At 38.1% G+C, this 25,966-nt stretch overlaps 1 protein-coding gene across 2 annotated transcripts in view; it reads right to left on the reverse strand.

Moving 5' to 3' along the window:
- Positions 1–369: 369 nt before the first annotated feature.
- Positions 370–25,966, reverse strand: part of ATP5 (delta subunit of Mt ATP synthase) — an 89,144-nt gene continuing 63,547 nt past the window's right edge. For both annotated transcript variants that reach the window (XM_089428290.1, XM_089428289.1), the window contains exons 5-6: positions 1,577–1,663; positions 370–839 (exon numbers count right to left, since the gene is read on the reverse strand). In XM_089428290.1, the coding sequence (XP_089284416.1) occupies positions 711–839; positions 1,577–1,663 (216 nt within the window). In that variant the 3' untranslated portion in view covers positions 370–710. The remainder of the gene's footprint in view (positions 840–1,576; positions 1,664–25,966) is intronic.

The raw sequence follows: 25,966 nt of genomic DNA on the forward strand, positions 1-25,966 counted from the left end.
CCCAAAAAATCATAACTCTTTTCATATTGTTTATATCACTTTTTTAATTAATCAATTTAATTAAAAAGACAAAAAAGCCATAACCATTTTTTATAGATAAATATCAGTCTAAATTGTAACTATTATTAAAATGTTCTAGAATATTATTTGGAGGTTAAATCTTACCATCCAGCTATTAATTATTGAAAACTAAATTAAAATTCTGAAAATCCTATTCCAAAATATACCAACCTATAAACATAATTAACCACCGTATAAATGATGGTTGGTTCTCTCGCATCTACAAAACTCTGTCGAGCTTGAACGTTGACATTCGATGAGAGACGACGTTAATGCAGTTACCAATGCTTTTCGTATTTCCAATCTCTGTTTAATTTCTCAATTATGAAATATTTTCACTTTATAGTTTATTATTTCACATTTTAGTTCTTAAATGCTTTCACGTTCATAGTTTATCATTTCACGTTCTAATCCTGCAAAGGAGAAAAAATTGTCCACCCATAAATGGTGGCGGCATCAAATCCCTTGGTCTCCGAATTCACATAAACAGAAGTACGGTCATAGTGGCTACTCCATGGCCCTCAAAATGACATCTAAGAAAAAGTATTCTGCGGTTGTCAGAAGACGTAAAAAATGAAAAAGCATTATTTAATATCAAGCAGTGCAGACCAATTTATTGTTTCATTGACACCGAAGAATCCAGAGCAAAATCAAAGATTTAGAAAGTCCACTGGTTCGTAAAGGAGCCTCTCCATCTTTGCTGCCCTTGTTTTGATTGATATGTCAAAACGTTTATCTTCAAAATCAATAATCAGACCTCCAAGAATACTTGGATCAATCTGCAACAAAAGACAATGAAAAAAGTTGACCCAATATGTTAGTCATGTCTGTTGTTAGAAATTAACTGAAAAGTCAAAAACCCAAACACTGAACAAATGCCAATCAAGAAAATGCGGAATAAAGACTCGATACAATGCCATATTAAACAACGGCTGAAATTTTGAAGTAAAACCATTTGTTTACAATATATCAAAAAAAAATGAAAACCCAGGTGAACACCCATGCGCCAGCTATCACATCGGCAAAAAAATGGAAACCTGTCGTGACACTAACATTAAAGCTCACACAACATATGTCAGATTGACATGGTGAAGTATATCTAGGTGAACACCCATGGGCCAGCTATTACATTGGAAAAAAAATGAAAACCTATCGTGACACTAACATTAAAGTTCACAGAATATATGTCAGATTTACATGGTGAAGGAAGTACATCTAGGTGAACAACCATGGGCCAGCTATCACATTGGAAAGAAAAAATGAAAACCTAGCGTGACATTATCATTGAAGTTCACAGAATATATGTCAGATTTACATTGTGAAAGGAAGTACATCTTGGTGAACGCCCATGGGCCATCTATCACATTGGAAACAGAACCCAATCAAAGAATGGAAAAATGTAAAAATGTCTCCTCAGACTAATCCAAAGTTGCATGAATACGTGAACTCATGGCACAGAAAACCATTAAAATGAGTTTGTACCATAAAAAGCAAATATGGGGCTTTTCGTATTTACCTTTTCTTCAAACTTTACAGTTTTCCCGGGGCCGAGAATTTTTCCTAATACCTGCTTCAGATCCTTTTCCTCCTCCGCAGGAAGTGGCTGGCAATAAGAAATGGAATGGTGAGAACGCATATAGAGAAACTCTATTTAGCAAGTGTGGACTATACAATTCACCAACAAAATCACGACACAATAAGAAACCTTAGCCGTTATACAATAAAACAATCAGTGGAATTCTTTTAAGGACTAGTCTCGAGGAAATAGAGGTCTAATTTGGGGCTAGTCAACAGGAATGTACAATTAAGTAAAAGAGAAAGTAAAACGTCAAAAATGATGTGATGAAATGTGTTAATGCCAAAGATCCATGCCATGTTGTAAATAAAAAATATATGCCATCACATATTGGTTGCTACAGTCTTCCCACTAACTAGTATCCCCACAATTGGCCAATTGGCTGTGTAACAGTTGGAACATATATAAATCAATCTAAAGCTTCATACATCCCTTAAACTAATTTCCTCAATGCATTCTTTGAACAAAAATTTCCATACTATGATTTAAATGATCAACTAGCCTTTCATTTTCAGAATATCCTGTCTCAAGGTTTCCTCTTTGATTCTTGTCAGATGTTCTCATTTATGAAAATACCAGTTGCCTCTTCATTGTGCCGAGAGGTGTTATGCAGCTTCATCTGTTTTGTCTAACCCCGAGCATCTTCACAATGAGGCTGCCTTCCATGTAACACAACTATTCAGTCGCAAGGAGGTTGTAAAACCCAGAAATGGAAATCACAAATGCACCAGTAATGAAAGGAATACTCAGGCATGGGGATATCAAAAACACCAGTTATGGCAGGCACTCATATTCATTATTATTTATCCAGGCAGGAATATATAAAGCGCCAGTAGTTTATCCAGGCATGGGAATCACAAGCAAATGCACCAGCTAGGGAAGCCTGCAGGAATTTGTGGTTGTTAATTATCCAACGGCATAATGCACCTGTTGTTTATCCAGGCATGGGAATCACAAATGCACCAGGTCTTAATTGAATCCAAAATTATCATTCATTAGCTTGAATCAAGTCTTCTGTGACTCCACAATGTTTACCATCATCAAATGGCAACTTTTTTAACAGTTAATTGCAGAAAAATCTAATGGATGGGTGGCTCCAGCATCGAAACTCATTGTGGTGAAAGGTGACATGAACAAATGAAAGGGAGTGGCCTCAAGGGTTTTAAAGCCTCTCAGACCTCAACTGGCCTGAGTTTAATGGATCTGAGCTATTTACAATAATTTATAATAAATCATAGTTTGAATTCCGTCCCTAAAAAGAACATGAGAGTTCTGCTGAACTATAAATTAATATTTACTTTGAATGGCATTTTCTCTCACCTGAATCACTCTCAAGTTTTAATGCCTGCACTTGCTAACATAGCCCTGGATTTCAGGGATAATAATGACCATAAAAGAGCCTTGTTAAGTCTTGCAGCGCATTCCTATAGTACTAGCATAAAATTTCATGGCTAAATTGTGTGGTCATCTAACTGATCTGTAAGACTAACCATTTTCCAACAGTACAGCAACTCCTAACAAACGAAAAAAAATTATACACAAATGCATAAACATTTGACATTGGCTGGATGCTACAGACACTGAATCAACCAGTTATTACCCTTAACTAATGAGAAGTACATTTGTTCAGCAAAGGTCCATGATTTTAAGCATATTTTAAGGTCCATAAAATTCATCTTGAATGTAGGGCATTCTACATACTCATTTTAGCAAGTAACAGTAAAACCTAAGCCATTCCTTCTCCACTACAAATGGATATTAAAATTTGGTGGTGAAAGCCATGGATTTTTTAAGAAGTGTAAGAATATCCATGTGTATTTGGATTAGATCACATAGAAGAGATCAGATTTCTGACCAGTTGCAAAGTAGCCTTTGTAACACCTTCAAGATGACCCATATGTTGGGCCTGCATGCCTCTGTATATGATGCTTTGAGGCTAGAATGCCAATGTGATTTTAGGCCAAACACCCTATGTGCTAAAGGCCAGTGAGCCTAGCTATGTAAATATGTTATAACATTTAGATACACCACTGCTGCAGACCGAGATAAGAGAGATGAAGGACTAGGACTCCAAGAGTGGGAAAAGAGGCTAAGGGCTAAGTGATGAGCTTCAGCCACATGGCTAAGCCAAATATTTATTTGAAGCCTAAAGTCATGTTCTATCCTAAGTCTCCAAAAAGGTGGGGAAGTGACGTCCTTAAGGGCCACTTGTCATTTTTGGTACATGCACATAAAAAGTGGGGCTTTAGTGTCATTATGGAATATGGATTATATTCCATCCTTCTCGTGACTCTAGGAGTGTTTGGTTGGAAAGGGGTGGTGACCCTATGATACTATTACCCTATGGATCTTAGGTGGATTTGGGTATGGGGGTAGGTTTTCCTGGCATGGGGCCTGGTGGGTAGTAATGACTCTTGAGGGTAGTTGGAACTCTTGGAAGCCACAGGGCTTTGAAACTCCCTGGCTGGCCTGTGCTAGAAGCCATGGGAGGGTAGTGGCACAGCATGAAGCATTGTGGGTGCTTGCAGAGAAAAGGGCACACTACCTTGGGTTGTGCACACTAATGGTGGGCGAGACTATAGACTAGAGGTTGTTGGAATCTAATACATTGCCTTGACCATGTTGGTGCTATTTGTGGAGTCATAGACCCAGCTCGGGGGTGACCCATTACTGAGAGTATTGGAGGCAGTGTGGTATATGGCTAACTAAGGTGGAACGTCTGAGGTCCCCAGCCAATTGGTGCCATTTCTAAATTAGAAGTGTTCTTATTGTAATTAAAACCATTTTTCGTGCCTACTCTTACGAATATATTTTGTTATGGTTTATATGTCATCTGCAAAAGTTTTCATTTTGTTAATTATCAGTTTATTGTGCTTTAAGCATACATGAACAAAACAGATATTAGCATTCCAGTTACTTAACATAGGGCATGTGGGCATGGTTATTCATGGTATCAAAGATATAAGAACCAAAATCAAGGAAAATTTTGGTAATGGGTTTTGCAGAGGTAGTAAGGTGCCCCAATGGATGGTTGGGGGCATTGCAAAGTGCTATCAGAGTGAAGGTTACAGCACTAGAGCTGAATGGGTCAGAACTTCACTTGAATAAGAAAAGTTGCAGGTGTCTATTTCTTTGACAAAATTGTTCATGGAGAGGAAATGGGGAAAATTTCTTAAATTCAACCACATATGAAGAATGATCCTATTCAAAGAGTGGATGAGTTGCCAGAGGTGCAACTTTAAATTGCAGCCACAAATTGTTGTTATTAGGGTCAGATTGCAAAGTCGCAAAATCAACCATGGAAGAAAGTTCTGAAATGGGGCAAAATTTCTAATTCTGGGTAAGAAACCAGGGAGAAAATTCTCCCAGAATAATGACTGTACAGCGAGGAGTCAAATTGGTAAGTACAGGTAAGGGAGTGGAGTTGCAAATTTCGTTTACTCACATCAAATTCTTGGAAACCTTAGAAATTTTTAAAAATTCAAAAATATGTACCGATGACATCAATAATGACTTAGAGACACCATGTGGAAATTGAGAGGACAGGTGACAAATACATTTCAACATGGGGAAAATTTAGAATGGAGATATCTAGTTATCTGATGATCATTTCAAAGATCGAAATCAACCTCAATCATTGGAACAAATCATCCTACGCCATTAGATTTCGCAGATGTAAAAAGGCCCATTATCAGGAAATCAAATTTAAGCCTGAATTTAATATGGGTCATTGGATCATGATCACCTTGTTGAAAATAGTAGCAAGAAAAGGTTCCTTGATTTGTGCCTTAATCAAAGGTACCTCAATGAGTTCATGCCTTAATCAAAGGGGCCTCAACGAGTTCTTCTCTAGAATGCCCGAATTCCCTATAAGATGGGACGAATTCCTATAATTTAGGATTCATTCCTAAAAGTTAGGACGAGTTATGAAGCAGTTAACTAATGCGCTGAAGTGGAAGGCCGAGTTTCTTGTCTTCTAGTGCGAGTTAATTTGGGAAAAGGACAAGTGACTGAATCTCAAGTTCTGGAATTGAGATGAGATGAGTTACATGAGTTGGTACAACTCAGCTAACGAAATCAATCACAAAATCAATTTCCTAAAATATAATTTGTCAGATTAGCCATTCGAATTGTTTTAAAAGAAGGAACGAAGGCACAATTGTATTCATTCTCGTATGCACAGGTTGTGTGTGTGAGAACCTTGCAGTGAGAGCGCACTTTTGGAGCAGCCAGTACACAGCATAGAGAGACTTCTTGAAGCCAGATGTGTGCTAGGATTTAGGAGGTTCTTCCCGAATCATAGGGGCCTATTCCAGCACTACGAAATAGGAAGAAACAGATTGCAAGCAAGTAGGAGCAGAGGTCAAGGTTGCAGGCAGAGTGTTTCTAAGCTAGTGTAGCAGTGAGAACAGTTAGTTTTTCAATTGAAACAGTTGTCCTGTATTTGATCTATTTACTCAGAACTCTATCAATAAATCTACAGCAAGCACAGGGTTTTCCCAGTTGGCTTCCCTAGAAAAATTGTGTTGTCGAATTGTGTGATTATGTATTTATTTCTGTTCCTATTCCGCTGCAAAATAAGTAGAGAAATTCTGTGTCTATATGAAAAGAAATTAGTTTCACATTGTTCATATTAGCAGTTGCAGAATTTCGTGGATTTCCTACATGGTATCAGAGCAGTGAACAGAATCAACCAGCACACAGATTTCTGCTTTGAGAGGGTTGTGGACAGCATGTAAATGTGCCTTAAGGACTGTCAATTTGAAGTGGCAAAAGGACAGTCAGTGGGCTACTGATATAAACCCTAAGGACTGTGATTTGATGTGTTAAAGTATTGTTCAGTGGGTTGTCTTATGTGTGCCTTGAGTACAATACTTGACGTGACAAATCAGAGTCAAGTGGGCTGCCTAGAAATTCCTAGATCAGTCAGAATTGGAGACTGAGAGAGGGATGGGTGGATGCCCCAATTACTATCAACCATTGTTTTAAGATCCGACCGGCTCGGAACCGACTCGGCCGAGTTGGTCTGAGCCGGGAAAAAAAAAATTCAACCCGGCAGAAAATTCGGTTCGGTCAGCCATAGCATGACTCGGCCGACTCGGCCAGATCCATAACTACTCGGCCGAGTAGCTGACAGTGGCCAGTGAACCATAAAAACACGCCTTTTTTATTTTATTTTTAATTTTTCTAAGTGTGGGGGACACCAAAGGGGTTTATGAATTAGTTTGTTGGTCTTTGGGGTCCATTCCCCTCTCCCAAACCCTAGTATTTGATCATATTGCCCTACTAAGGCTATGCTATTCATGGTAATGTTAAATTCTTAAATTCTTAAAGTAAAAGGAAGTGACATTCTCCTTAATCTTCATTTTCATCCTTTTACTTAAATTTTTAACATTACCATGAAATGACTCAGGATTTTTGAGAGTGGTTCTGGCCTCATTGGATTTCATATGGAGAAAGTAGAATTTTAGATTTCATTCAAAATCCAGCAGACTTATCGGTTTTTCAGGATTTCAGGATTGGGGGATTGCAATGTTTCCATTGAATTTTGTCATGTATTAGGGTATGGAACTCGTATTTAATCAAGAGCACCAATCCCTCTATATACCTTGATGTTAGTGACATTGGTTGTCGAACTCCTCCGGGATTCGCTCCCAAACTGGGAGCTTCCGAAAATGTCGCTCCCGCTCCCCGCTTTTCTCCCGCTCGCAAGTAACACTGAGCCAAATGATGTTGCCAACTCTAGTAGTAGCCAGTAGTACTGGTCACAGATTTTGTTGTAGAGGCCATTTCTAGCCTCCTTGGTTATGTGTTTTGTTTTGATCTCTATATCATCATCGTGTATGTATTGGACAGTGCACTGGGTGCCATTTTAATATAATGGATATATTCATGAGCCTACTTTGATCATATGTTGTCTTCTATTTATATTCTAATGCTGTGTGTTTGGAAACATGAATGAAAATCTTTAAAATTATGTGTTTTTTATAAAAAAATAAATATTTAATGTATTTTTTACAACGACCGAATCATTGAAATCGAGCTGGCCGAGTCGATACCGAGTCGGAGTCGGAGTCGGAGTCAACCCTCAGCGGAGTCGGAGTTTTAAAACATTGCTGTCAACAAGGAGCAGATTTGTGACAGTTAAGAGGGCTGATTGTGGAGCTCTATGGCTGTCATCTTTGAGGCAGCAAAGTGGTTGTAAGTGGGCAGTAAAAGAATACCTCATGAACAGCGTTCATTGAGGAGCTAATGGGCTGTTAGGAGGCAGTTTGATGAAGCCCTAGTTCAGTGAATGCAGTGAGGCATCTCACTGATAAGAGGGCAGTTTGACAAAGACCCTAAGAACATGATCCTATCGAGCAGCAGAGGACATTGTTAGTGGGCAGCTTGGAAGTCCCTATGAGCTGACGATATTGAAGGAGCAGGAGAGCAGCCAAGAGATAATGATAGTGGCAGATTTGACGGATGGAGATGCAAGCATTCTGAAGTAGCAGAAGTTGCACTGATCAGCAGAAGAGGAGGCAAAGTACCTACCAGATGTGTTAAGGAGCATCCTTCCACATGACCAGAAACAAGCAGAGTTTCAGCCACCTGAAGGAGAAGGACATGCAGTTTCAAATTGAGCTAGCAGATGATTGTCAGTATGCAGCTAGAGGAGTTGGTACTGTTAGTTTTCAGAGAGAGTCAGGGAATCTTCTTCATCTCAAAGATGTTCTCAAGATTGAGACAGAATCTTGTTTTGGTAGCTACCCTTGAAGATAAGGGATGAGATATGATCTTCAGCAGAGGTAAGGCATACCTCCAGCACTTTGCTTCTGGATTTAAGAAGCAGATAGGTGCGAAGGTGAAGAATCTCTACCGGTTGCAGGTAGAGACAGGTGCACTCTTGAGCAGCAAGGCAAGGAGAGCTCAGAGTAGAGAAGTGATGGTTGAGCAACAGCAGGATTGAGCTCTCAAGATGCAGTCTCAGCAGCTGGGCTGAGTCGCTGACCAACAGGATGATGAGGAGCATAGCCCAGGGTGAGTGGAGGCAGCCACTCAGTCAGTGACTCCTAGTCTATGGGGAGTTTGAGCCAAGTGGGCAGAGGATTTGGTTAAGGGAGAGCAGAAGAGAGTTGAATCTTCCAGTATCACTTCCATCCAAAGGAAGCAGCCACAAAGGCACACAGGGTACATGACACTTATGATTGAAGTGATGGACTCACAGAACATGGTGGTAAAGAACATGGTGGGTAAAGAACAGGTCTTCAGATAAAGTTCTGCAGAATAAAGCAGGGAAGTCTTCTAGCTCAAGGGGAGTAGTTGCAGCAACGAAGAACATGGTAGTGTTGGAATCAGATCCAAGTGGATGAGGTTGTTCCAGAAGCACCTTCCTCGCTAAGAGGGAGTGTTGAAAATAGTAGCAAGAAATGTTCCTTGATTTGTGCCTTAATCAAAGGGACCTCAACGAGTTCTTCTCTAGCATGCTCAAGTTCCCTATAAGTTAGGATGAATTCCTATAATTTAGGATTCATTCCTAAAAGTTAGGACGAGTTATGAAGCAGTTAACTAATGCGTTTAAGTGGAAAGTCGATGTTCTTGTCTTCTAGTGCGAGTTAAGGATAAGTGACTGAATCTCAAGTTCTAGAATTGAGATGAGATGAGTTGCTTGAGTTATTTCAACTCAATTAACTCAATCAAACATATAACCAATTTCCTAAAATATAACTTGCCAGATTTAGCCATTTGAATTGTTTTAAAAGAAGGAACAAAGGCACGATTGTATTCATTCTCGTATGCACGGGTTGTGTGTGAGAACCTTGTAGTGAGAGTGTACTCTTGGAGCAGCCAGTATGCAGCACATAGAGAGACTTCTTGCAGCCAGATGTGTGCTAGGATTTAGGAGGTTTTTCCCAAATCATAGGAGCCTATTCCAACGCTAGGACATAGGAAGAAACAGGTTGCAAGCAAGTAGGAGCAGAGGTCGAGGTTGCAGGCAAGGTGTTTCTAGCTAGTGTAGCAGTGAGAACAGTGAGTTTTTCAATTGAAACAGTTGTCCTGTATTTGATCTATTTACTTAGAACTCTATCAATAAAATCTACAGCAAGCAGAGAGTTTTCCCAGTTGAGTTCCCTAGAAAAATGTGTTGTTGAATTGTGTGATAGTGTATTTATTTGTGTTCCTATTCGACTGCAAAATAAGTTGAGAAATTCTGTGTCTATATGAAAAGAAATTAGTTTCAAATTGTTCATATTAGCAGTTGCAGAATTCGTGGATTTTCTACACACCCTAAACCATTAAATAAGCATATATAAGTCTGAAATCAATATGGACTATTGCATTGCAATCAATCTTTGTCATTAGATCTTTCAGGGTTGAATGGCATTGTTATCGAGTGTGCATCTTTAACCTCAAACTGAATTGGACCATCAAATCTAGATCAGCCTCCATCATCAAATCTATTGCGGTTAAGCTACCTCATTAACAAGCGAACATCTCTAAGCCTAAATTTGATCTGGATCATTGGATCAAGGTGAATCTCGATTATTGGATCCTTCAGATTTAAGTGTTGATATTAATCTTCAAGCATATTTAAGGCCAATTTGATACTCACCGTCAGATCAAATTGATCCCAACCATAAGATCTTGAGAGCATGCAGTTCGTGCACCCAAGATAAAGGTGTGAACATGCCTGTAGTCATTACAGCCAGTAAGAAGATACCACATGGAACTCGTTCTAGTAACTTGTCTATTCTCTCTTGTGCACTAGGGAGCACTAGTGCAGTGAATCTCTCTTGGAGGATTTTTCATGGATGCTTCTCTCTCTTGGATGATGATTGGTGATTTTTGATGATCTGTACTATGTTAATGCAACTTAACGTCTTACATCTTGTTCCTATTGATGAATTAAAAGCTTAACGAAGTTTTCACCAAGGTTTTGTTGATGTTATATGGCTCTTGAATCTCCTTGCACAAGATTTTCATCAAGTTTCTCTTGAGATAACCTAGGTTTATCTCCCTCCCTTTATATCTCCAAAAATGATAAAGAACACTAGGGCTAAAGAGTTGAGGAACAGAATCCAAAGATTTTCACCAATCCATCAAAAAACCCTAAACATTTTCTTTTTTATTTGTTCTAAGGGAAAATAGGGTTAGGTTAGAGCAAAATAATTTATTTTCAACATTATTTGCATTGGATAATATTGTCCTAGGGTTGGGACTTGTATGCATTTATTTAGATAAGTAAAATATACCATAGTACATGCATTTTTCAACCACATATTAGGGTTGAAGTAAAAATTGTTGTAATTATTTCCTTTATCTACTCTTTATTTAGCCCTAATTTTGCAATATTTTATCATAATTTATGAGACTTTTTTTCTTACTGTTATAGACTACTGGCATACTATAATTGCTGGCTAAAATCCTAATTTATAACAGTCCAGTGTAATTTCTTAATTGCATGTGTTTGGGAATGACCTATCTGAACCTCTACTAGTCAACCCAAGCCCTATAGATAGAGCAATAGAAACCCTTGAAATCACTCTCTTGGAATCATGCCATAAATTACACACGACCCTAATCATTGTATATTTACCCTGGGTGAAATTTAATTGTAGAACCCTTAAGGGGATTCAGCCTAAGTCTAAATGGGTTACTTGATATCTAAGATCTACCACGGAAGCCTCCCTTGTGGGGGATTGTGTCCAACGGTCATCCATAGAAAGGAGGGGAGTAGTTGATGAGGCTACAGTCATAACTCTCTCATTGTTGCGCTCAATCTAGGATGCTTAGCGAGGCTTTGCACCAAGGTGCTAGATTTTGCAGTAACAACCCCAAAACAATGCTCTGATACCACTTGTAGTGAACCTTGATATACGAAAGATAAAAGATAAACCCTTAACTTCACAATAACCAAATACATCCACATAATAATAGAAATAAGAATATGGTGAGAACCCTCAAGGTAGGTTAACACCATCAAATACTACTTACGAAAGGAAACACTCCACAAGCCATGCTTGTTATAATACAATATTCAACATATACTATATTTATACTTTCTCATAATTATTCCTCGGCAACATTGCCAACTACCCCTCTTTATTATATTATTCATTCTAACTCCCTAGTTTTCCCATTTCATGCCCACATACTACCAAATGGCCCCTATCCCGTGATTATGGTCATGTTACATTCATGATCCCCCTCAAGTACTTTACTAGGTACTCCATATTATCCTTCCTAGGTACAATAAACTAGTCACTCTAACATTGAAGGTAAATGGAAGAACATTTGCATAGAGGACTCTCTGGACGACTTGAATGAAGAGTTGGACTACCACTAGACCCTAGAATGACCCATCTAACTAAAAGTGTGAGATTTGGAATGTCATTAGGAGGAACATCCCCTCGCCTCCTAAATGATATGGGCCTAGAAGCATCACTATTATTAATTTGTCGCTTGGTCTCCCTAGCAAATGCGAGCATTGTAAAAGATAAAGTAATCCTCCAAATGAGATCAATCTAGGGAGTGAATGGAGAATCTACGTAAAAAATCAAAGGGCCTCCTTCAAGTATAAAGTTAGGGACCTTTGATTGACTTCTAGGGAATTTAGAGGAGTCCATGACTCCCTAAATAGACAATGGAACCTCACTTTGATCTCATAATAAGCAAGCCAACAAGACCATTCTAGTAGGGGCCAAACTCGAGAGACCTCATGAGGCCTCCTACCCCTATCCAACAAGACCCTTATGGAGTAGGTGACACAAATCCGAAGACAAAGCCTGCCCTTAGGCAATCCTTTGCTCCCAACCAACAACAACAAAACACTCCCTTGAGATGACCATGCATATCATAAATCAACTCTTCTTCCAATGCTTGAGACAATCCTCTCTTCTTCCCTTCACCTCAAATGGTAAGAGAGACACATATATAGAGGCAGGTGGTTGGTGGTGTAGTGCCCCGCTCTAGTTGACTGACAGTGATATGAGATTAACGTTTATTTAGCCCCAAGGCCCACACTTTATTAATTGAGGACCTCAAGTTGAGGATCCGGACACATGACTCTATTATTATTGGTTGTGATATTAGTGGTTGTGATGTTTATGTATGATCTCCATTGATATTATGATGAAGATAGCATTAATGGTTATGCATGTTCTCTATTAATATTATGATAATTGTGGCATAAATGGTTATGTTTGTTATCTATTTGATGTTATGATGTAGATAGCTTTAATGGATATGTATGCCTCCATTGATTGTTTGAAGATGATAGCCATGATGGATGTGTCCCCTATGTTACCTACTTTCATTAATTCAGGCTTACAATGAACAATGATGTGAATGACTAGGTGTTGTTAATGATGCTATTATGACAATGACTAACACTGAGAAACATTGTTACTGATGATTATTGAGTATGGCAGGAAACCACCAGAGGCACTCGCATATGACGAGTTGACGATAACTGGTCTGATGAAAAAAATTTATATCATTTTATCTTTGAAATTCAAAGTCAATTTTGAAAAACCTGCTATATATGTTTATCTATATTCTGATGAGATGTTAGTGGTTGCAGACACAGATTAGTTGCTTGGCCGAATGACCTCAAACATACATAAACATCACAACCACTAATATCTATTATTAATTTGTCGCTTGGTCTCCCTAGCAAATGCGAGCATTGTAAAAGATAAAGTAATCCTCCAAATGAGATCAATCTAGGGAGTGAATGGAGAATCTACGTAAAAAATCAAAGGGCCTCCTTCAAGTATAAAGTTAGGGACCTTTGATTGACTTCTAGGGAATTTAGAGGAGTCCATAACTCCCTAAATAGACAATGGAACCTCACTTTGATCTCATAATAAGCAAGCCAACAAGACCATTCTAGTAGGGGCCAAACTCAAGAGACCTCATGAGGCCTCCTACCCCTATCCAACAAGACCCTTATGGAGTAGGTGACACAAATCCGAAGACAAGGCCTGCCCTTAGGCAATCCTTTGCTCCCAACCAACAACAACAAAACACTCCCTTGAGATGACCATGCATATCATAAATCAACTCTTCTTCCAATGCTTGAGACAATCCTCTCTTCTTCCCTTCACCTTAAATGGTAAGAGAGACACATATATAGAGGCAGGTGGTTGGTGGTGTAGTGCCCCGCTCTAGTTGACTGACAGTGATATGAGATTAACATTTATTTAGCCCCAAGGCCCACACTTTATTAATTGAGGACCTCAGGTTGAGGATCCGGACACATGACTCTATTATTATTGGTTGTGATATTAGTGGTTGTGATGTTTATGTATGATCTCCATTGATATTATGATGAAGATAGCATTAATGGTTATGCATGTTCTCTATTAATATTATGATAATTGTGGCATAAATGGTTATGTTTGTTATCTATTTGATGTTATGATGTAGATAGCTTTGATGGATATGTATGCCTCCATTGATTGTTTGAAGATGATAGCCATGATGGATGTGTCCCCTATGTTACCTACTTTCATTAATTCAGGCTTACAATGAACAATGATGTGAATGACTAGGTGTTGTTAATGATGCTATTATGACAATGACTAACACTGAGAAACCTTGTTACTGATGATTATTGAGTATGGCAGGAAACCACCAGAGGCACTCGCATATGACGAGTTGACGATAACTGGGTTGATGAAAAAAAATTTATATTATTTTATCTTTGAAATTCAAAGTCAATTTTGAAACCTGCTATATATGTTTATCTATATTCTGATGAGATGTTAGTGGTTGCAGACACAGATTAGTTGCTTGGCCGAATGACTCACATATGGGTGATGGGGTTGTACAAGTGGATGGAACTACATGGGAGGGGTGGCACAGTGTCCCTAATCTCACCCACTAGCACTCCCGTCGTGACTTGGGCTGGAAGGGTTGAAACACCTTCGCCTTGAAGATCACGATGTCATGAGGGCAGGTCCCAAAGTTGGGTCGCTCATGAGGATTTTACTGGGGGGTGTGCATCAAGGCGGATTCCTTGATCCCCGACACCATTAGTCTCACTATAGCAAGCAACATAAGAGATGATAGTTGTCTATGTCGTTGCACCTATACTTTCCCCTCGTAGTCACTGAATGCTTAAAGGGCAAGTGGTGTGGCACCCTTGGAACTTCAAGGGAATTTCTTGAAGGGCACAACCAACTTGGCACCCTTGGCATCACAAATAAACTATTAGGCGTGGCAACCTTGGAACTTCAAGGGAAGTTCTTGAAGGGCACGACCACACTTGGCACCCCTGGAATCATCAAAAATAAATTAATTAATAAATATAATCAAGAAATGAAAACTAGGTAAATTTACATCAAGGGTAAATGATGTTAGAAACCGAGGTAATTAAAATCAAAAATAAAACTTGGGCTAAGAGGATCATAGGAAGAAATAAAATAGGTTACCTTAAAAACTCTGCCCTTCCCATGTTGGAAAATAGTAGGTAGATTATGTAGTTTAATTAGGTAAAAGGGGAAAGAGTGACATTATTGTAAGGATAAAGATTAATCCTAAAATAGTTAAACTTAATTAAGAGAAGAGGATGGTGAATTAAAATAAGATTAATAAATTAAATTTTAGAGAAATGTAGAGAACCTCCATGTGGCAACAACCAACATAAGAATATCCATCTAAGAGATAACTTGAGTTAAATTAGGGAGTAGATAGGGGATCAAATCTTGACTCATTAATTGACTTTAGTAATGAACACAAATTAAGGAGTAAAAAGGGGGATCAAGAGGCAACTAGGAGAAGAAATAGGAATCTTGTTGAGGTGAGGAAAATATTAGTTTTAAATTAAAATTTAAGTAAATAATTTTGGAGACCCTTGATGAGAGAGTGACACATGGGTGGGTGAATAATCAAACTATTGAATTATAAAAAAATAATTAATTATGCATGACATGCCAAGTGTCACCTATGAGGACTCCTATAAAAAAAGGGGCAAGCCATGGGAGAAGGGACTTTTGGGAACCCTATTGTTGGATGGATGAGACTATGTCAGAGCAGTGATTACGAAACTATAGTGAGTTTGGTGAGGTAGAGGATTTTAGAGAGGGGACTCTTGAGCCAAGGAGTGCTCTCCTCTACCAGCTATTGCATTCCTCCATTGTACAACCCCATTGCAGCTCGGGGGTCTGCGGGGAAGAAGAGTACCCAAGGAGTAGGCTGGGAGGTTAACCGGTGGGTCATCGCATTCAGATCAAGTATGTCGTCATTCACTCTCGGAGGTGACCGACAACAAGGGAAGACAAGTAACGGCAAATCAAGTGGAGTCTCGTCTTCTGGTGAACGGTACATATGTGTTGCAATATTATTTTGTATGATTTCTTTATGGCCTTAGTTAAATATATGTAAATTTTATGATATGTTCAGTGAAATGAAATTCAGGGATGTGTTAGACAGTGCTGAATAAATTTGAATTCCCAATGTTTTTCTCTTCTGGTTGTATTTTATTGTGATTTATTTAAATATATATATATATATATAGTATAGAACGGGTCCTTACAGGGGGGAGTAGTGCCCTCTTCCAAGGTATTCCTCCAAAATGCTTTGATTTGATTTATAACCCTTCACATTTCATGTATCACTCTACTTTTTCCAACAATACTCTCTTTCTAGCTATTACATTTTAGATCATGTTCAAACAATGAAGCTAGTGCTCAACCTCCATTCGAAGCCTATGCGAACTCAGTCTGAACCAACCCAAGGGAATGCAAATAGCATTGAATCTAGTCACTTTAGGTGTACGGTGGTCATACAATAAGACCATACCCCAACTCCACAAATTTATCATCATAGAGAGGCATCCTCATATGTAACCCATTCATGGGTTTGTCCAAATGATCTATATGAACTACATGCATATGTCATCCAGTGTAATCATATTCAACTCCTACTCAATCGATTAGAGAGTATCTAAATAGAGGGTCACAATTCACTAAAATACCAACAAGCTCCAAAAGACTTGGGACCCCCATAAACCAAAAGTATGCTCATCTGAGGGGGCCACCTAATGCAATGAATTAGGTGAATAATAAGTTAGGTATGGATACAAGTTAAAAAACACAAATAAGCTAAAAATCTTTGAACACAACGAAAAAGAGAAACCATGCAGAATATAATCTCAAGATGAAGGGGGCAAGGACCAAACACTAAAAGAATAATGAGGTCTTTCTAACACTATCTATTTCCATATAAGCATGCATCAAGGAAAATGTGTTTGAAACCTCTCAAAAATAGCCCAATTCGACTCAAGCCAACAAGGCCCCCACAACTCTAACCCAACAATGGGTCGAAAAATGCAATCCATGAGAAACATTTTGCAAATGTCCTATAAGCGGTGTCGAAAATACCCTATTAAGAAAAGATAGGGACCAAAAGCCTTGAAAACTATACAACCATGTCTAGGCAGTGGTTATGTCAATCTCTTCCCTAATAAAATAAAAATGATAGATCATAAACTTGGCTTTACCCAGGTTATCTTTCAACTATCAAAGGTCATATAGTCTTTGGAGGCCCTCTAGGGATGGTGACAAGAGGATCACATTGTCAACAAAAAGCAAAATGGAAATCAAGACCAAATGAAGAAGGCACCAATCGTCATCCTAGATATGCACATGAAGGAAGGACTCCAACTCATCAATGTAAATCCCAAACAAGGTGAGGGATAGGAGACAACCCTATTTGACTCCAATAATATCCTTGATAAAATCTACTGCCTAATGGCTTGTCCAAAGACGGCCAATGAAAAACTTGTAAAGGCACATCATGCTAGACAAAAGGGTTTTGAAAATGCCAATGTCTCTATGTCTCTAGAACAACACCTTCTACCAGGCTAAGTTGAACACTTTTCAAAAGTCTACAAAACAAAAAAAAAAGAGTTTTGTAGAGTGATGTTTTGCCTCCTCAATGATGAATCAGATTGTATGGATGTGATCACTAGTCTTATCTAAAGGTCAAAAGCTTTCATATCCTCTAGCTCTAAGGTCACTCAAACTCATCCAAAACCTTCAGATGCAAGGTGGTGGGGTAGAGTTTCAAGAACATGTGACCACCCATGAATGTCTTGTAATAGTTATGGTTGGCTCTAGAACATGATTTGAGAATCAAACATATAGTTTCATGAGAGAATTTATGGACATCATGCATCAACAACATGGTTGAAGAAATTCTCCATGTGCTCATTAAGAGTGTTAAGTTCACGTTTGAAAAGTTTGATCAATAAACCTTCCTCATCTATTTCTTTGCTAGTATTTATGACTTCATTACCTCCCCATCTACTGCTTTGCTAGCATTCATGACTCTCATTACCTCTTGGATATCCCGACAAGGGAATAGACAATCAACAGCAACAGGGAGGTAACTCGTATAAAGGGCTACACAAGAATATCATAGCGGAGTTGAGGCTAAGGTCAAGGGGGGGAGGAGTGTGGTACATAAAGAGGGTGTGCCAAAACATTTGGGAGAAAGGCAAATGGATGTGTACAATTCACATCTCTCTATCAATTAGTTAAATAAACCAATCGAAGAAAGACACAAGTTACTATGCATCTAATTCTTGAGGATAGATACTTTTAATCCTTCACGCTTAAAATTGGCATGACATTGAAAGAAACTAATCATTATCACAATAAATAGTGTGCTCAAATGAGGTCCTTGCCAAAGAGAGGTTTTCGGAATCGTAAAACTATTGAGGCATGGAGCAATCAAGGGAAACTCAAAGGCTATCAAACCAAGCTATTCATCTAGCTAAACTCAAAGTAGAGATCAACTAACAAGGTGGTTGCAATTATTCAAGCAAAAATAAGAGATCAATGATTAAAACAAGTGTATTCAATTATTGCACAAGTTTTATTGAGAAATCCTTCAAGGCAAGATGCATATAAATCATTTACCTTTGTGTGCCCTCACAGTGAGCATGGATAGCAAGCATCCATGCACATTTAAGCAATATTAACAAGAGAACACTTGACACTTGTGATACTCTTCTATGTCATCATCATAAAATTGCAAATAATCAATTACCAAAGGCAAGAGTGAAGCAACCATTAGCCATTAAATAAACAATAGATATTTCCATGCAAAGAAGTCACATCATGTAAGCTAACAAGTGCTAACCTCTCTAATCTTTCAACGAGAACTAATCGCTTCAGGAAAAATGGATCCAACTCGATGCAACAACTAGATAAAATAAGGTAGATATATTGTTGATAATGTCCCATAAATGGAGATTTTTCCGATGAGCAATTAAGGAAATAACTAAAGAAACCCTAGTCGCCTCACTAACGGGTCCAAATTCTGGAGGGCCTATCCCTCCACCTACTCCACCTAATCTTGATATCAATGCTTTCAACGCACTAGTTGTTGGTGGTCTAGTGGTCTAAAATTTGTGTTTCATGCTAATCAATCCTACGCAATGGCTATTAGGCTAGCACAAAAAAGCCTAATCGAACAATTTATGGGCTTATGGCCCTCTCCACAATCTTTTAATCTCTGGATGGATAAAAACTAGAGACCCATGATTGAAGGGAAATTTTTTGTTTCCTTCTATGGGAGAGGGTTTTTCTCTTTCCTCTTTGAAAGAAAACAAATCAAAATCTAATTTTTGAAGTGGCACAATTTATGAGGGTTTAGGGTTTGTTTCTAAACCGATGGAATCCAAATTTCAACCGGGAAATTTTTCCTCAACACTGCTGGAACGAGGATACCTTTAGGAACATTGGAAATGCTTTGGGTTGCTATATCGATTAGGCAAAACCATGAGAAGGTATGCAATATTGTGTCAGCATTTATGTAGAAGTGGATCTTGATAAGAGATTGTCGAAGGCAATATATCTCCAACTAGATAATTGGACTCACTATCAAGAAGTGGATTATGATCAATTGGATTGTCATGAATATGGGCATTTTGCCCAAAGATGCCCAAAAGCGAAATAAATCCAGAAAAATAATGAGGAAGGATAACAATGGCACCAACCAAAAAGAAGAAAGTGTGCCCCCCAGCAAAATATAACCACAAGGACACGGGAAGGAAATGGATTGGGACCTAAAGGCCCTCCCTGTCCATAGAAATCAGTTGCCAAAGTTGAAGAATTGTCCTCTAGAGAGAACAAATGGCAGGGACAAAATTTGATGCCCTCAATCAAGCAAATGAGGGGAAATACCTGCTCCACTACATAAGAGATATAGCTCGTCAACTCACAACGTGTGAGTTCTAAGAGTCAAAATGACATGCCTCCCCGCAAAGATGTTCCAACTCTAGAAAATTTAGTCCTGGAGGAAGAGGCTACATCAAAAGAGGAAGAGGTATTCATTCCCCTCAAAACACCAAGAAGCATCAAGAATTTTTGGTTTATGGATTTGTAGATGAAAAATCAGAAGGTGAAAAGGTAATACGTGAAAAACCAAATATGAAAATAGGCCACCACACTAATAGAGATGTTCGCACATGCAAAGGAGGATAAAGAGCTAGAATCTCAAAGGTCATTAGAAGAGGCCTTTCAGACGGCCTGTAAACAAACCCAAAACAAGGACTTAAAGGATAGAAAAAGAAGCCACACCTACAAAAAAGGAGAAAAAGAAGGAAGGTGATATTGCACATACAAAAAAGGTTGAAGATGATAATGCTTCCTCCTCTCCATCCTTTTCAGAAGTGTAAAAGAAAAACATAGGTCCCTCCCCTCCTTTAACAAGAGGTAGAAAAGATCGCAAGAAACTCCAACTCCTAAAAATCTCCAAGCTTCTACAATTTATTAGGAGTATCTTTTGCTCATTCTTGATCATGCTTTGTTTTTGTATCAGTTTGTGTAAAGGGTCCAAAGATATAATCCCACCTCCTATCAGTTAGTATGTGTTGTAAATTTTGTCAAATTTTTCAAGTCTTTTGGCGTATTTGCATATATAGACATAATGGCTTAGATATCAATTATATCAAACTTTTTAATCCACTGGGCATTCCAAGGAGTCATGTGTGCGAATAGCCCCTCTTTTGTTGTAATTGTTGCATCCATGATGCATATTTTTATAAATATAGCATTCTCGTTCTTCTTAAAAAAATGCCCCATAAACGACCACAAATAGTTCAATGGGAGTGTTAAGTACAAAAGACGAAGAACAAAAGTGACTCCTAGAAAATCATGACATAAGAAAATCTAGCCTAAGTTGAAAAAGATTCAAAATCTAAGACCTAAGAAACATAGCAATGAAGCAAATATATGCAAGAAATGCAAAGAATTGCTGACCAAAAGCCATAGAATCTCAAGCGAGTTATGACTCACCTGGGTGGTGATCAACATTCCTTGACATTGTCCTTCCATTGAGAAACAAAGTGATGAAGCAATACAAGTAATGTTGAGAATTGAAGGCCAAAAAATAATGTGTGACTTGGGTGACGGTCAACATCTCTTGATGTTATATTTCCTAATATCAAAGTCCAAAGGGAAGAAACTCCTAACAAATGACTAGTCGAATGATTTGGAAGACAACAGGTAGAGAAAGTATAAGAAATGTCTACTTGTCTAGATGTTATAACCTACAACTAAGATTTGGTGGAAATGCAATGTGACTTGACCAAAATCTAAAGCAATATGCTAGTAAGCGTCGCACTGGTAAAAAACAAAAGGTCTCTTGAGGTCTCACAAATTTGAAGGTTGATGTAGGATTGTCCGCTTGCCTCTTGGTTCTATTGTTTTGCTAGAAGCTCCAAGAAGAAATATATAATAGGTTAAACAAGGTTTAACCTTAGCTAGAGTGGGCAGAGTGAACAATATCTTAGTATAAGGACCTCCCTCATGTATAGGGCCGCACATCCCTGATCTAGCAAATAGAAGAACCTACATATAGACTTCCAAGACTCCTTGAAAAGGTAGTGAAAACCATCCTCTAATCTCAAGGAACAAGGGGCACTAGAAGATGAAGTGATCCTTTGTCTTCATCTCCTAAAGATAAGAGAGCTAGCAAATCTTATCCCCACATGTGATGTAGTGGTAAGTTTCAATTGTGAGATAATGAGAACCTAAAACTATCCAAGGGGGATCTAAAGAGCATGCATCTAATGCCTACGTGTGTAAGGTGATCGAACAAAAAGGCCTTCTATCAACTCTAGAAAATGCTTTACATATAAGGCCATCTTGGGGCTTAACAAACCCATTGGTTTGAATCAAGTAACTTGAATAAATTATCTAATTATGTTTTCTTTAATGATCTTATTCAATTCTTGCATGTTCAGCAAGAATTAGTTAGTGACATCAAGAGAGTATTTGCGCAAAGCACGAAAACCTAAAGTCTCTATGTCAAAGCCCAATACAACCCCAATAAACTAGGTCACAAGACCTCCAAACCATGTAAATATGGATTGATGATGCTATCCATGAGGCCCATCCCGGACTAAATATCCTAAAAACAATTTTGAAGGCACTTATGTTGAAGAAGAGAAAACGAACCATAGCCCTAATTGATCTAGGGTTGGAGGGCTTTCCTCAAACCAAATCTAGGCCTTGAATGTCAAACACCCAAGTATAATCAATGGTGATCTTAATATCCATACATCAAAAATATAATGGTACTTTGATAAGACATACTTTGACCAACTGAAGATCATAACCTTGGTATTACCACGATTGACTGTCAACCGATGAGGATCCTAGCCTCATGAAGAAGGCAACCATTTCCTAGCTAAATATGTTCCTAGAGAAAAGGCTCCAACTCATCAACCAAACCCTACTTCACGCCAACAATACTCTTAGTGATGTTTGATATTGATGAGCTATGTGGAGCTGGAAAAGGGCAGATTCATAAAGGTGCATGATGGTTGTGATAAGAATGTCGAAGATGCCAATGTCTTTAAGCCTCTAGAATAGAGCATCCCTTGCGGACAAGAAGATGGGCACAACTAAAACTTCACAAAACCTGCTCATAAACAAAGCAAGTCCAACAAGGAGACATATCAATTACCAATGAAACAATGTGAGAGCCCAAGTCATGCTTAGTCAAACAAGAGAACTATTACATTCACAGAGGGAAAACATCATCCAACTCGACCAACCTCACCTAAAGACAAGCACAGTGATATGAAGCACCAAACAATGATCATCCTTGTCATCAATAAAAGAACTCAACTAAGTAGTAAGAACAAAAGGAAAAGAATTAACTATCCCAATAGATAAACATAATCAAATTGTTCATTCATCAACACAAGCAAATGGTATGTTGAGTCAAAGTTTGTCAAGAGAAGACATCAAAATCATAGTAATACCATGAATTAATCATTCAATTAAGCACCCCTTGCATTCATGCTCACTCCAAGTAATAGAGTAAATCAAGCAAACCAACAAAAGAACTTGAAATTATCTATGAGCATGGAGTACATCAAAAGCTTAAGCCACAAGGATAATAAGATGTGATCAGTAAGGCTTAAAAAAATTGGACTAGGGTCTAATGAGGGCCTCCGCAAAAGACAAGCAGCTGACAAATATAAGAACCTTTGATAGTAGCCAATAAGCAACAAACAAGAAGCACAAGAAAATCCTTGCTTTCCATGGAAATATAAGGATTGAAACATTAGCAAAATCATTAAAGGTTTTCCTTGTGAGGGAATCAATGATCACTCACACAAATAAGATTAACAACCTTACCCCTACAATACAATGGAACAACAAACAAACAAACAAAAAACTTATGAGATTTATTTATCAAGTATCTCCACAAATGACAACATGCTTGACAAATCTAAAAAGCTTTGATAATAGCCAATAAGAAACAAACAAGAAGCACAAGAAAATCCTTGCTTTTCATGGAAATATAAGGATTGAAACATTAGCAAAATCATTAAAGGTTTTCCTTGTGAGGGGATCAATGATCACCCTCACAAATACAATTAACAAACTTACCTCTACAATAAACAAGAAAAGAAAAATGTGAGATTTATTTATTAGGTATACAAATCAATGATCCAAGCTACAAACATGGTCCCAAGGCCTATTTGGATCTGAGTTACAATAATTTTCCATGGGCATGGAATAGAATATCTTGTTGCTCCACTCTCTGTGAGCATCCATAACCTGGCCCCCAATGGAGTCATCCGTATCAAGAAACTTGCTCCACTTCCCCACGGGTGTCTGTAAGCCCCATTGAAGAATGTCTACATCACCTTATGATAATTTAAGCTCCTTTCTAAATCTTCCCTTAGTAATATGTTGACCGGCAATTTATGGGTAGAGAAAGAAGTGGCCCTTTATAGGCTAGATAGGGTCGACAACCTACTATTGGGATTTATGTAAGATTGGCCATTCTTGCATATTCAAAGTATCCCCCTTAGATATTTAGCCTCAAAGATCTAATTTTCACCTTTCACATGCCAACCCATTTAGTGTGTAGAAGGGATTCAATCAAGCCAACGTCTTCCACTAAGGGGTTAATAATTGCTTAAAAAGCTCCAAGTCTTCCACTAACTTCCATTGTCCTTTGATGTCTACAATCCACAAAATTTCATATTGTGTTAAGCTTATAATCAATAACAAGCCATCTCTCGAATGTTAAGAAAACGAACTGAATCGTGAAATCAACCACCAATTGAAAAAAATATGAGGTTTAGGAAGAAACAAGCAAAAAAAATTGAAATCAAACATTGAAGCAACTACTCTAGAATCAAACATAAAGCAAATGATTGAATGCAATAAGCAAAATCCAAACACTAATCTATGAAAGCAAAATGAAATTCTACTATTTTCCTACCTACCTACATTGGCGTATCTAAAAATCAAGTGATAACACAGTGCCACCGTAAACATTGACGAAGAAATATCCACCAAGATTTTCATGTGGCATGTGTGTAGGTCCAAATGAAATACCATAAAATGCAAGATCGGGAAGATTGAATAATTGTATTCTTTATTTGAGGATAAAAGTAGGAGGTTCTTATTATTTTATGAAGGCATTAGAATAAACAAGAATTCCATCCAAAATACAACAATGTCATAAATGCCACTATCATCACCTTCAAACACAGGAATGGAATTCAAAAGATAATTGGTTAATTGATTGGCATGATTTCTCGATTGTGCTCATAAGCATTGATTAGCATCACTACCTCTTTGTTTGAGTCAACCTTAACCTTCTTACCAGTACAAAACTACTTTGCATGATGGATAACACTTATCTATAATACAACCCACATTAAAAGGCATGGATTAAGTTCCTCAAATGGAGATTCAACAATGTCAAAACTCGAGGAATGGACCCACACAACTAATACAAGTGACTGCAGCTAGGGTTCTCCCCTAGCCTCAAACATAGACCTTCCTTTTACCTCAATCTCACCAAGCATGGTCATTCTCTCCTCTCCAAGCATTGTTTCCTGGCCATTCTCTCCTCTTCGGGCACTATTTCCTTGCATTCTTCCTTAGTGGTAGTTGTTCAAAAGACCTCTTCCCTGCTGGAAAAATCAATTTCTAGCATCACAAAAGCTCATTCTACTTTTGTAACATCTTCCTCCTTTCTATGCTCAATACTCACACAAAAGCCAATCTTGGGCCATATATGAGAGCTAGTAAAGATAGTGATGTATATCCAATCTTGTTTCCTCAAACAGTAATCCTAGTAAAGCTTATTTCAGCAATATGGTGAAGAATGTCTCACGTTCTCCTCATCTTTTGGCAGAAGAGGTTCTTTCCATGATTATTCCCATAGATGTTGTAGTCAATACAAATGGTCTTATTTGTTGTTTCAACAATTTCTAGCAGCTAAAAAAGAATTCCTAACAACATAAAAAAACATCTCTACAACAACCCAACAAACTCTGAAAATCAACAGTTGAATCAGCTCTAAACCAGCCCAAGAAATTCTATTAATAATCCATTGAATCAGGTCCAAATCAAGACAATATCTCTTCAAATCAACCCTTATCAGCTTTCCCAATCAACCCAAGAAATTCTAAAAATAATCCCTTGAATCAACTCCAAATCAACTTTAAATATATTCAAATCAACCCTTCAATCAGCTCTCCAAATCAGCCCAAGTACCCCGGCTCAACAATTTCAAATAGCTCAAATGAAATGTTAGTAGGACCGCTTTAAATAGTATTAGTGGGGACCCAAGATTAGGTTTAACGTATTTTAAGTGAGTTTATATGGTCCCTAGCCATCATTGTACAACATTGTATGAAAACTGACCATTTTTTTCTATTTTATTTCTAGTTTTGTACATTGAACCAGATTGGTACAGCCCTATAACCATTAGGATCAGTTGGTTTTGCTGGTTCCACTTCAGTTTTGACAACATTGTTGTGGACTCTTCCTTGTATTTTCTATCTCTGAT

Source organism: Pinus tabuliformis, chromosome 4_2, assembly GCF_031772625.1.
Source record: "Pinus tabuliformis cultivar Carrire ecotype Pingquan chromosome 4_2, CPIR1, whole genome shotgun sequence".
NCBI classification, from domain to species: Eukaryota; Viridiplantae; Streptophyta; class Pinopsida; order Pinales; family Pinaceae; genus Pinus; species Pinus tabuliformis.